Below are 14,377 nucleotides of genomic sequence, written 5' to 3'. Positions count from 1 at the left end.
GTCTAGAAGCTTCCTACTTTTAAACTCTGATAAGACTAAAATGATGGTTCTTGGTCCAGTGAGACATCAGCATCAATTTGACCAGTTAACACTTAACCTAGGCTTGTGTGTCATACATCACATTGACAAAGTGAGGAACCTTGGGGTAATTTTTGATCCTACGTTGTCCTTTGACCTCCACATTAGAAATATTACTAGGACTGCTTTCTTCCATCTGTGAAATATAGTGAAGATTTGTCCCATCCTGTCTATGGCTGATGCTGAGACCCTGATCCATGCGTTTATCTCTTCAAGATTGGACTACTGCAATGTTCTATTTTCTGGTTTACTGCAGTCCCGCATTAGGGCTCTCCAATTGGTTCTTTGACACAAAGCACAAAGTTTGACCACATTACACCCATTTTGGCATCTCTTCACTGGCTTCCTGTCAGTGAGATCAGATTTTAAGGTTCTGCTACTAGTCTATAAAACTGTTCATGGACTGGCACCTCCCTACCTCGCTGACCTAATTAAACATTACATACCAGCCTGGGCTTTGTGTTCTCAGGGTGCAAAAACTACTTTATGTCCCTAGGATGAATAAGAAGTCTGCGGGTCATAGAGGTTTCTCTTATCGTGCCCCTATTCTGTGGAATGATCTCCCTGCATCAATAAAACAGTCAGATTCTGTGGAGACTTTCAAGTCCAGACTTAAGACGCACTTATTTTCGCTTTCATATGGCTAGCATAGGGGCATAGTATAGTTCTACGCTTTTTACTCTTTTAATTCATTTTATTAGGAAACGGAGCGTGCCGCAGCCTCAACTTTACCTAAATTCTGGGTCTTTTAGTGAAGCTTATGGCTAGTGGCCGGCAATCACCTTAGCATTTCCTGTTTTTCTTGTTTAATGCTGGCAAATTATACTATATTTCTTGTCTTTCTGATGCCTGATTCTATTTTTTTTCTCGCTGTTTAAGGTGCAGCTCCATCCAGAGATGGGTGTGGTATTTGTGCTGGAGACCCCCCCTGTCCTGTGCACCACAGCATTTCCTGTATATTTGTTTTGTGAATTGTTCTGTAATTTGTGTCTGTAGCATGGCCCAAACAGAGGGTTACCCCTTTGAGTCTGATCTGCTTGAGGTTTCTTCCTCAGAGGGAGTTTTTCTTACCACTGCTGCTCTGGGGGTTAGTAAGGTTAGACCTTACTTGTGTAAAGTGCCTCGAGGCAACTTTGTTGTGATTTGGCGCTATATAAATGAAAATAAATTGAAATTGTACCCCATCTCATGCCCTATTACTGCTGGGATAGGCTCCAGCCCCCTGTTCTCGTGACCCTTGATTGGGGGAAGCGGGTACAGAAAATGGATGACTGATGGACAATAATAATAAGAAATGTGACTACTCTTTTCAATTTCAACTTATTATTATTATCCCAAAGGAACTTGATGTTATAACACTTTTACAACTACTACTACTACTACTAATAATAATAATAAAGTTGAAGGTGAAATTTGAAGGACTACCCATGGACCGAAAACAGCTGATTTGACCGATTAGCTCACTGACCTGCCTGAATTGTTGAACGAGGATCAGCTGGTTTGGGGGTTGGATATAACAAATATGTGGTAGGACTTTTACTCACTGAAGCTGGGGTTTTGCACCTCTGGTTAACACAAATTGTTTTGGAATAGTTTGTGTGTGTGTGTGTGTGAGAGAGAGAGTAATTTACACACTATACCTGCATGTACTGTGTTTCTTTCCTCTGCAAATGTCGGCAACTTCTCTGCAAAACACAGACATTTTAAGCATGGACTATTTATTTATTTAGTTATTTTTAAATCTGAAACAACACTCAGAGTGAGAGGAATAAAATACATCAGATATCACTAATTATTAACATGTGTTCAGGGACACTTACAATCATGAGTACTTTTATGTTGTCTAGCTAACTGGGGTGTTAAAAAACATGAGACGTCCTTCTAAAAGGACCTGCTTGCAGCAGAATGCAGAAAAAACAAAAAGCTCTGCATGCATGCGACTGGGGAGAGCTGACACTTACCATTTGGTATGCTTATGCATTTTGGGTCAAGGATGAACAGCACCAAAACAGAATGTTGATAGGACTAATATTTTTGGAGAAACTAAAGATATTAGATAACGTTGCTAATTACATTCTGGACTAATACGCCATTCCAGCAGGGGGGCCGTAAATCATCTTTATATTAAAAGCGTGAGAGCGTAAGTGAGTGAGTGCGTGATATTATTTAGTAAGTTCAATGTAAGTACATAATTGTAAATATGTTAATGTTAAATAATAATAACTAATTAAATATATATAATATATAATAATAATAATATATATAATAATATATGTATATAATAATTAAAATATGTTAATACATGGATGACACAAGATAGTGAAACCACTTATTTCCATTGTGGTCCATTTAAAAGTCAAATAACAAAATGGAAGTAATAATAAAATATGATAATAGCAATAACAATAATAATATTGAAAACAATAATAATAATAGTATGTATATGATAACAAGAACCTAAACAATTTCTATATACATTAAGACAGTAAATTAAAATTAAAAATTACATAATTAACAGGAAATAAAGGGTCGAGTTCTTCTTCTAAAAACTGTTGAGGTCTAAGGTTCTAAAAACCTTCTGGGCTCACACGCAACTCAACTTTCAAATCATTATAGAAACTTTGCACAATTTATTACCGCCCTTGAAAATGTCATCTACCTATTTTATAAACACTGCCCAATCTAGAGCCCGTGGATCCCCACAGGCAACACTCTAGTATATTTATATTTCCATAAAGGGACAGGACATGCTACTCCCCTCAAAAACTGGAGAAAGAGAAAGTAATACTGTAATTTAAATACTGTGACGGTCCAAAAAAGGAAAAATACTGATATTAATTTCAGGTCATATTGCCCACGCCTCAGACCTATTCTGCTTAAACTCAGACAGGATCAGGTGTAATCAGAACAGCATCGCTGCAGCACAGACTGAACAATTATAAAGTAGTGCAGATGACGGCTCTCTGTCCTATTCATTCGAGAATTTGTGCCCCATCACAAAAGATGAAACAGCACCTTAAGTGCACATCAGTGAACACTCTTCACACATAGTGCATGCAGCAGGTTTTAAAGAACACAATATTCACAGATGTGTAGGATGTGTGATGGTCTAATGGTTAAGATTTGGGCTTGAGACCACTGGATAGCATCATCTCTAAGGGTCCTCTAGCAAAGTCCTTAATACCACAGTTGCTCACGGTGTGCAGTTGAGTGCCTTTCATGGCAGCACCCTGACATCAGTGTGTCCATGGGTGAATGTGAGACATCATTGTAAAGTGCTCTGAGCTTCATACTGAGATGGAAAAGTGCAGACCATTTATTTATATGTTAATCTAAAGGTCATAGCAGCTTGCAGTGTTATGTCAGCATGAGTCCATCATTTGGCGAAAAATACATCTGCATTTGGTTAACACCACAGTTAAAGGACAAGTCAGGTAACACTAAGTGACTGAATTTGTGTTTGCCGCCAGTCCCACCTTTGACTCATGAAGACAAAAAATCCAATCCCTTTGCATTCGTTTTTTGCAACATCTCAATAGCAAACAGACCTTGGACAGACCCGAAAAGATTTGCACCATGTGTTTGCGCTCTGCCGTCAAGATACGGCCCTGAGCTGTTTGATAACACACATGCAGTGTGATCACATAACTCCCACCCTCCTCTATCAGCTGCAGGCATGTTCTGTGTTTGACTGGCTGACCTTCTGCATATTTGCAGACATAGTTGTTCTTGGCATTGCAGTTGTGATCATTCCACTGGAACAAGAAATGGCCTTCTTCGTCCCGTGGTGCAGAAGGCTGATAGTACAAAACCACACACATCTCCCCACCACAAGATGGCTCATCCCAGTGCCAGTTCCTGCGGCAAAACAGACATGTCATTACACCCACACAAGCACGGGTGGCTTTTAAAGCACATGATCTTTTTCCAGCACTGCATTTCCATTCAGTGTGGTACATCCCTGGGTTTATGTTCTCACAGGTTTGTAAAAATATTGATTTTCTTTGCATCAACGGTTATAATGCCAGACATATTAAAAATACCTGAACTTGGCCTTGCTTCCATCCAGCCAATAGTATTGTGAGGGGCAACCTGGGCTTCTGGTCTCTGCCCTGAAGTGCCCTGGGCTACGACGGAGCCCAATCCAAAAGTCTCCATCCCCAGCCTGGAGATCCTGTATGAACCTTTCTACCAGACGCTGTTCGCCTTCTGTTTCAATGCTCAGCAACTCACCGCCGTCCAATCTGCAAGCCTGACTAGCATCCTCAAAGTTCAACCTCCATCTGCTATCCTGCATGTAGGACACCTTGTAGCATGGACGCTCTGTCCCACGCCTGCAAATTCTTTTCCCTGGACACAACATGACATCAGAAAACAAAGTGTTCAGATTTCTACTGCTACTCAGAAAAATATAAAGCAGCAAAAGAATAAATAAAGAATAAGATGAATCTGCACAACTTAGAATATCAAGTTAAATGACATTACATGATACTTTCAAAGCATTCCCATGTTTTCTGACAGCATGGGCAGAGAAAAATATATGGTAGAAAGACAGCAGTACAAGACCTGTATTTAACTAATTTTTTTTCCTCATGCAGATGACTAGGGGAAGCCGGGGCACAGTGGATCAGAAATGTTGTTTTGTGGCAGCATAAACACATTATGCATAGGTTTAGGTCATTCTATTGTGGATTTAATACAGCATGTTGTTGTTTATAAGGCTGTGTTATTTATGTCTCCCGTGTAATTTACAGGCAATTTTAAAATTTTTGATTCACTGTGCCCCGGACACTAATTCACGGGGCACAGTGAATCAACTTGAGATTTCTTCAAAATTATTAAATATATGCTGATGCATATACAAACTATAATCCAGTAAACCAGCTATGTAATGTGTGAGTTGTTGTGAAGGTGTAGGAACACGTACCCACAACAGGGGGCGCTAAATGAACGGACAATGGATAAGCCAAACAGTAACAATTTAATGTTGTGAAATGCACAACGGAATACAGACAAACAGTTTTGGTACCACAGACAATTAAATGTTGAGTGACGTGTGAGCAGGCTTGAGGATAGGAGACGTCCGTCTAGAACCGAGCCGGATCCCACACAGCCCTCACCGCCAACGGATCTGAAGAACACCGGAGCCGCCAAGTCATGGAGCCCCAGGTGGCCACCGTCTCCAGCTGTCAGACCGGGTACTGCTGGCAGAGAACAGAAACAGTTTTGATGAGTGTGAGTTCGCACACTCAGTAATTCCACCGTCTGTGTTCTTTTGGGAGGGAGCACCTCCACCTCCAATCACACACTCGTGCAGCTCCTGTCTAACCACTTATCTGGTTGGAGTGTGAAGCGAAGCCGTCGCTGATCACACCAAACGCCAATTCCCCAGATAAGGCAACACCACAGGAAAACGGCTGCAAAAAGAGTTCAGACTATTTGTCAGAGTTGAATACAGCTGAGAAGTTACCTCCAAGGTAGCTGATTTCTCGGCGGGGAGGTGGAGTTGCAGTCCGGTCTTTATGGTGGTGGTGGTATGATGTGAATGAGTGACAGCTGGTGCTGATGATGGGTGACAGCTGTCACTCCCGGTTGCTATGACGCCCTCTCGCAGGGCGCCATCTGGCGGTGGTGGGTCAGCAGTACCTCCTCTTCAGCGGCCCACACAACATGAGTGTCTTATATAGTGATACAAGTCCTTTAGAAACTATTATAAATACAACTGTCATAATTTCTGTTCAAATGTGAAAACAGTTGTTTATATACACAGATTATAGAAATAATTCATGGAAAAATAAATGTATAAGCTTCAACAAGTAATATTTGTCATCCACTTGATACTGGGGCTTAGTAAATCACTTTCTAGACTGATTCACTGTGCCCTGGGTACATGTGACACACATGAGTCATGTTATCAAATAGCTGACAGTCTGGAGAAGACATAACACATACTCATCAGTTGGACGGGGTAGTCTTTTAACTAATAACTTTTTGGGCCACCTTTCCTCTGTTGTGAGAATAAATACAAAGACACTGACATCCACAAAATTTACTTTTGATAGGAAAAAAACTGACTTCACTTGCCACTTAGTTTACCCTTAATGTATTCAAAAACAAAACACTAATTATAAGTGGGGGTCTTTGTGCATAAAAATACGGTATAACTGCTGCAAATATATATGTAGTTTTGCAGATATAGCTACTGATTCACTGTGCCCCGTGATTCACCGTGCTGCTACACAGTAAATACTTTTATTTCTGGAACGTATTACAACTAGGGCTGCAACTCATTACAAACCAATTGTTGGCGCATAGGTGGGACCTGGATTTTGAGTACACTATTAACTGTGAAGAGGATCTGGAAGAAGGCATGGATTCACAAAGTACATTTAAGTACAATACCTCGCAGCAGTGTGCTGGTTCATTAGAAACACTTTGTAAGATGGGGTTAATATGATTAAAATACTTGCTTCTCATCTAGTTATTACCTGAGTTACCGTAATAATGTCCTCACAAGTTACAGTAAGTAATACACACAATTAGAATTCAAGTTAATTTCTTGTTTAATTTAACCTTTATTTAACCAGGTTAGTCCCACTGAGATTGAGACCTTTTTTGCAAGGGAGACCTTGGCAATTACAAAAGTTTCCAGTTCACTAACCTGCATGTCTTTATATGTGGGAGGAACCCAGAGCACCCGGAGGGAACCAATGCAAACATGGGGAGATGTGCAAAGTCCACACAGAAAGGCCACAGGTGGGAACTGAACCCATGACCTTTTTGTTGTGAGGCAACAGTGCTAACCACTAAGCCATCGTGCTGTCCATACATCACGATTATTATGTCAAATTAATCTCAAAGTGCTTTGTGCAAAAAAGATAAATGTTAAATCAAGATGTAATCAAAATACAGAAAAAATGTGTCAAGGTTACAGGAAATTACAATGAAGGAACCCAGTAAAACATTTAAAAATATACCATGTTATCAAAAATTTTAGGTACTCAATTTGTACAAATGCATTATTTAACGTCTTTTGCTTATATTGGTGGGTCAAGAGAAATTCAAATTTTAAATACCCAAATATTCCTATTCCCCATAAAACGAATAGAATCCCCTTCCCCTTATTGTATTAAAGGAATGAATCAATTATCAAGTTACAAACTTCATTAAAAAATTTGTGTGCAAACAAAAAAAAAAAAAAGCGAAAATCTGACTAAACATCCAATTGATTTCAATATATTATTATTACATACATATGAAAGTCTTTAAACATTTCAGAATTTTTTAAAATTATGTAGTTTTATCACTCAAAATAAATCAGGTATTTTTAAAATCACAGATTTTAAATACCACACACACACACACACACACACATATATATATATATATATATATATATATATATATATATATATATATATATATATATATATATATATATATACACACGTCTGCTTTATTACTTTATTCCAGCACTTTCAATCCGTTGTTTTCTAAAGTTTCAAAACTTTTGCGCAGTGCGCATGAAACGACGAACCGATGCTCCAACTAAACAGAAACAAAACATTTTGACCTTCCTTCTTGTTTTTGCTCAGTTTGTGGACAAAAAGTGAACTGATGACAAAACACAGTTCGCATCTCAGGTCACGTGATGATCAGCTGAAATGGAACGCAGCCTGTTTACGGTTTTAATGCACATAAAATGCGTATTTTAAACTTCATACTGCAGCGTCACAACAACGGAAAAATAAAAAAAATCGCCACAGTTCCTTCTACAAACTTCCTCCAACAACGTTGGTGCTAAAACCGAAGTGGGCTGAGAGTGAGAAATGAGCCAGTTTCTTACCATTTCTTTTGGAAGCAGATCCTGGGTGGAACAACACGGCGATAACGGCACCAAACAGCCTCACAAAATCCATCTCTGCATGTTCACACGATTGTTCTCACTGAGAAACGTCAAAATAAATGTAAGCGTGTGACTGTGGAGAAGAACTGCAGATGGGTGATAAAGTTGGACAGATGATAAGGACAAAAGGTCCAAAGTGAATGAGGACATATGGCGCCTGACCGAGGAACAATAAGGAGAGAGAGAGCAAAAAAAAGTTTGTTTCTTTTTCCTCCGTGGGCTCCTTAATTAGCGAAATCACATTTAACATACAATTTCATGATACTTGACTGAAATGAACGCTTTATGCAAAAAAAGTGCATCATACACTGTTAAAATAGCAGAAGACAGGGGCGTAGCCAGAGGGGGCGCTGTGGCTGCAGTAATGCACTGAACAATGTTGATTGTTTGGCTCCACGCAAACAAGTCAGTTTGTAAGATTGAGAATAAAAATGGCAAGACGCTGAGTAATTTATTTTTAGGTTTGTTTTTTGACAATGTATTTCTGTTTTTTTGTTTTTTTTTACTATTTTTTCCTGTTTTTTTTTTTTTTTTTTTTTTTTTTTTTTACTATTTTTTCCCAGTTTTTCTGAGTAATTATTTTCCTGTTTTTTATTTTTTTGTTTTTGTTTTTCGTGGTAATCTCCCCCCCCTTTCAGAGTAGATAGATAGATGAGATTTATTGTCATTGTCATTACACGAGTGCAACAACAACGAGATTACATCCACACTCCAATTACCACAGACAAGATACAGCAATTAATCCACATTATTACTTGTTTACCGTAATAATGGCACACATCAGAATTCAAGACAACACATATACATTTGACATTGGTTATGTGCACTAAACTTTGAAACAGTCCATTATCCGAATTGAGGCAACGTGAGTGTGTGTGTGTGTGTGTGGGGGGGGGGTTGCAGCAACATGTAGTCGCACAGCCGTCAGCTTGGGGGTAACGGGGAGCTACAGCAGCTAAAGCTGCGCTGCACCCCAGAGAGTGAAGGGAGTGCCGTGAGCGAGGGCGGGATGGGGTGGGGGATGGGGACAGGAGGGGGTGGGGGGGTGGGAGCATGCCTACGAGTCTCTGTTCATGTGTGAGTGGCAAATGAGTTAAGTTTATGTCAGTTTCTGTCTGTGTGTGCTGGAGTTTCAGAAGATCGATCAATCAATCAATCAACTTTTTTTTATATAGCGCCAAATCACAACAAACAGTTGCCCCAAGGCGCTTTATATTGTAAGCGCCTTGGGAAAACAACGGGGCGTTTTGTCCTTCAGAGGCTGATAAGCCTGCCGTGTTTATGGCTGAGCAGTGAAAACACCTTTGCAGCTCACATGAACAACCAGATCCAATTTATGAGTATTCCCTGATCTCCAACATCTTCCTTTGCAAGGCATGCATTTGCTCCGAGATGTTATCCAATTTGCATCTGAGTTCAAGGGTTAACGCAGTCTGAGAATGTATCGCCTTGCCCAATTCATTAATCATGACGGACAGGTGAGGGGTCATGGTTCTGGTGGCAGCCGTCTTGCCAATTCTCCGGAAGTTCAGGGCAGCACATAAACCAATAAGTACCAGCCCTCCTACAATAAAACCAAATATAACTAGATCTTCGACGTCCTCCACAGAGAATGGCGCCAAGCATGCAACATGCCATTTCTCCCAGGCGTCAAGAACATAGCCCGCAGGGTAGGATCCATCTGGGCACACAGATTACTCTGAAAAACCAACCATAAAAATAAATTACTCTGAAAACAGAAAAACTCCGAAAAACAGAAATAATTATTGCAACAAACATACAAAAAATAAATTACTCAGAAAAACAGAAATAATTATTATGAAAAACAGACAAAAAATAAATTACTCAGAAAAACACAAATAATTACTCCAAAAATAAAACAAAAAAAATAAAAATAAAATAAATTTATCAAGTGAATGCAATATGCTTCTGTAGATTGCCTCCCTCATATTGTTGTATATTTGTTGTACTTGTATAAATAAATAAAAATTGTTAACTATTTACTGTTTCGGTACTGTGGCAAAATAATTTCCTTTGGGATGAATGAAATTGGATCTTCTCTTATTTTCTCTTATTGATTTCCTTCTTAGATATAACTGGCGTAACGCGGTAAAATTTTGTATAGTATTTGCCAGTTCTGTTTAAACTGCGTGGTATTGTGACATATGTGACAGAGGCCATCTGCCTCTGTCATGTGTTGGTTGTTATATTGAGGTCCTACATGGTAAGTGTCTCTGTGACCTGCAGTCATTTTTCTTAATTTGATTTGTAAAAAAAAAACATCTACACATTATTTGATTACATCATGATGCATGTAAACATTTGCCATGTGACAAAAAAAAAAAAAACTCTCGTTGAATTTTTATCACATCATCAGCATATTTATTCTGTGGAAAATGAGTAAACTCAAAATTGGCAGGGAACTGACACCATTATGGCGTCGAAACCAAAATAACAGAGACAATGCTTAAAAATGTCATATGCGATATATTGCAAATTATGTGTAAACGCTGAGATTCCCAGCAGGATCCCAAAATTATTTTTGGTCTGTTCTCGTATAACAACAAATATTTGACCCAACTTTCATTAAAAAAGGTCATTGAGTTTTAAAGGAATCATGCCAACAGAAAGCCGACCATAGGCAAAACCAGAAACTTGTTGGTGTAACAGAATCATATTTCAGTAGATTTGATGGTATAAGGTATGCTACTTTGCAGTATAAAGTTAAACATTGTTTATAAAAAACAAAAATACTGTCTAGTGTTGACCAGCAGATGGCACCAAAGTAGCTATTATAATAAGGCTGAGTAGGATTTGCTTGCAACTGATTTTGGATTTTCTGAATATAATGTAATGCAATTAATGTGAGATATTTCTATTCAGAGCTTTTAGACTGTTAGTGTTATATAAGACAACATAAGTAAGTAAATATCATAAATAAACAAACAAATAATAGTAGCAAATAATAGAAGTAAACAGTAGTCCTCTTTTCTTACTGACTATTCATCCCTGAACATGACATCAGTCAAAAATGTCCTGTCCGTCAGAAGAGAATCACAGCTGGTTTTAACCATATGTACAATAATCACTATGCGTGTGAGACATTGTGTGCTGTGCAGTAATAATCTGCTGTACTAAGCAGTATCAACTCCTCAAAAACTATCCAGAGCATCTTCTTTCCAACAAAATTAAATCTGCATCCACGTTTTCATTGTTTTTCTTTGTGACTGGATGAAGTCATACTCTAAATCGACTGCAATCGACCCTACAGATTAGAGTGATGATGGCACAAAAAACAAAAAACATACACACCAAAAAAAGTTGAAATAGAGAACCAGCTTGGCATGTGTGGGTCTGTTCTATAGAAATGCCACTGAGGTACATTCTTGGAATAGATGAGGACTGAAGACATTATTAAAGAGTATCGCATTAGTACAAAGTGGAACCAACGTCTTGTGTCACCACGAGCATCTTAGTGAAACCAGTCATGCTGTGTGTTTGTGGAACAGTGCTGCCTTTCAACTATACGGGCAACCAGCAGTGCCACTGCAAGCAGTCAAAAGAAGAGAGGCTTGACATGCAAAGCCCATTTGTCCATCCATGCATACTATCTGGTGGCAAGCCTGATTATGCAGCACCATTCTAAATGTCTGTTTCTCAAGACATAATTCCACGCTCTCATAAAACATGTTTACATCTCAGGTTAAGGAAATCTCATAGAATGATGGCCATAGGGGCAGAATGGGGGTGCCTTTACCTTCCCAACTCCAAAGAGAGTCAGACACCCTTTCGCTGGGTTGACAGAGAGATGTCCAATCACTGGTCCAAGAGGGATTCCAACCATTGTCCTTCTGCACCATAGTTGGTTGCTGTAACTCCATGGCCATGCAACCCTCCTTTATACATCCAAAGGAGGCTTGTCACTTAAGCACACACATGAGACACAGGTGAGGGTAAACACTAATTGACAACAGCTGGGGAGAGACAGGAAGAAAGTCAACAACACACAAGGAAACCAAAATGAAACAGGAAGAACTAACGACAATAAATGCAGAAACAAAACCATGATAAAATAAACACAGGAATGAAACTCAGAATAAAACCAGACTACAGTAACTCAGGAAGTAAACTGCAGAACATTGACATAAACACCAAAGACATACAAGGATAAAGACAGCACACAGACATGAAAACCCATAGGGACACGAGACAACATCAACGCTAGGAACAGTCACAAGGGAGCACCATAGGACAAGGACAGACAGACAGAGATCTTGACAGACAATTCTTGCAACGGAGCGTAACTGATGAACTGATTGACAGATCTTCATGACCGGGTCTCTAGCTCAATTGATATTTTGATAAAAAGCACTGAAGACTGTCCAGTGTCCAAACATCTGGATGGCAAACACGGGACCGGAGTGGGAGCCAGCGCCACGCCCTCCCTTTGCACAGTACTGGACATCGGAGTACAACCAAAGTATGGACCGGACTCACGCCATATGTGTTCAAGCTGGCATTGGTGTTGTCACCCACTCACTCCCATACGATCACATCTTCGCTCATCCTGTCTTTTCCAGCGCTCACTGACCTCACAGCAGGAGACCACACATGTGCGTGCGTGCGTAGAACAGGTGCTGAAATGATGAAATGATCACTCAGTGTGTGTGTGTGTGTTCATAACGTCTGAACGAGTGCGTGTGTGCAGCGTGGGGGGGCGCATGTGTGTGTGTGTGTCAGCCACTGGGCACCGTTTGCTGCTAATCTTTTCTGGCAGTGGGCCAAGCTTCCCCATGCGAGCAACAATCGTCAGACGCAGCCATTCCAGCAAACTTTAATTTTTTTTTTTTTAAATTGCCCACTCCAGCATAAGCAGCACAATGCAACTCTGTACACCATGATGTCCAGCTGGATTATCACATGGGATTTATTTATGCCGTGGATGTTTGCAGCACACAGTACAGCTAGGTGAGAGGGTTTCACCACAGGCTGTGCTCCCTGGCTCGTGTCTGCCTTGCACTGTGAAACGCTCCTGGGGCTGTGCCGGAGGTGAGATTCATGTTTAATAATGTTGTCATGGGCTGGCAAAAGAATTCCACTTCATACCTCATACAGAGTTAGATGGTGATAAAGTAATAATATGTATATTACAGCGGTGAGATCCGTTCAGGTGCGAGCCTGTGATGCATGCAATGACGCATTAATGCGCATGAGACAGTGGTGGGGCGCACTTGCCCTTGGTGCCACAGACATGATGGCCATAATATTTCACATTATTTATGTCGCCCATTGGAAGGAATGGAAATATCTGTACTGTAAGATCTGTTATGGATATAAACAGCGTTTTCACATGTGCGGCGGTGTGCGCTGTGCAGTGCATTGACCTGCAGTGGCACACGGTGCTTTCGGGTTGATTGCATGCTGTTCACATCCACTGCACATGATGAATGTGTGCCACATACATGCATGTTATTCCATTGCCCTCTGTGGCTGGGGTGCAGTGGCACATACGTGGCACAAGCAGGACATGCCGGCAGACTATTGTTGAGACCAATCCATCTCAGAGTTCAATCAACTGCGCTCAGATCATCTCAAATGCTGTTATGACACTATCAGAATATGATGGCGATCAGATGGTGAACAAACTGCACATAAACCGGCGTCAGATGGGCCTCCCATCTCGACGGCGCCAAGAGTGTTTTGAACTGTGCAACACACTCGGGACAGCTGAGCGAATGGGACCAACTATGCAGACTGCTCAGAGACTGCTGTCTGTCCGTCTTCAGACTGCACCTCAACACTTCCCGACTGTGGGTGTCATTTTGACACCATTCTGCCTCAGTCGGCCTATGTGTGATGGGGGTCGTAGCATTTCAGTTCCACAACTGTAAACAGCAGAGAGGTGAATTTGAACTCACATTTTAAATAAGGTATATGTTTCCGATTGGTTGTGAGTTGTTGAAAAAAAGGGGGCCACCTGCTCTCTATTCAAGATACAACTGCTACTGATGAGGTGAATCCTGGTAGAACCTGCACTGTGCTAGATTTCTCAGACACCATAATACAGTGAAACAACTACATCCTGACCTTTGCGTTTTTTTATGCAGGTCAGATGATGGACACCGTTAAAATTGCGTACCTATTCAAAATTTTATTTATTTATTTTTTAATTCAACTTAGATTGTTCGATATGTTTTCACTCTGAGATTAAAGAAGGAGAAGTGAATCCTTATAGGCAGTGAGGTCCGTTGGTGCTGGTAATTATCTCCGGATTGTGTAGATGAGACACCAGTATGACACAGGTTACTTCTCTACATAAGACTGGAACCAATTTACAACTGGGTGGACTGAGACAATACAGATTAAGTGTCTTGTCCAAGGACACAGACAGAC

General features: G+C 40.2%; 1 protein-coding gene across 5 annotated transcripts in view; it reads right to left on the bottom strand.

Moving 5' to 3' along the window:
- The window catches only part of laynb (layilin b), a 30,925-nt gene extending 22,655 nt beyond the window's left edge, over nt 1-8,270 (bottom strand). For 3 of the 5 annotated variants that reach the window (XM_034169317.1, XM_034169316.1, XM_034169318.1), the window contains exons 1-4: nt 7,925-8,269; nt 4,122-4,428; nt 3,779-3,936; nt 1,719-1,763 (exon numbers count right to left, since the gene is read on the bottom strand). In XM_034169317.1, coding sequence (XP_034025208.1) covers nt 1,719-1,763; nt 3,779-3,936; nt 4,122-4,428; nt 7,925-7,997 — 583 coding nt within the window. In that variant the 5' untranslated portion in view covers nt 7,998-8,269. Of the gene's footprint in view, nt 1-1,718; nt 1,764-3,778; nt 3,937-4,121; nt 4,429-7,924 lie in introns of all 5 variants that reach the window. The other 2 variants (XM_034169320.1, XM_034169321.1) reach the window with 1 other exon arrangement.
- Nucleotides 8,271-14,377: the final 6,107 nt, after the last annotated feature.

This window comes from Thalassophryne amazonica, chromosome 4 (assembly GCF_902500255.1).
Source record: "Thalassophryne amazonica chromosome 4, fThaAma1.1, whole genome shotgun sequence".
Taxonomy (NCBI): Eukaryota; Metazoa; Chordata; class Actinopteri; order Batrachoidiformes; family Batrachoididae; genus Thalassophryne; species Thalassophryne amazonica.
This window is presented reverse-complemented; position numbering and strand designations above follow the sequence as displayed.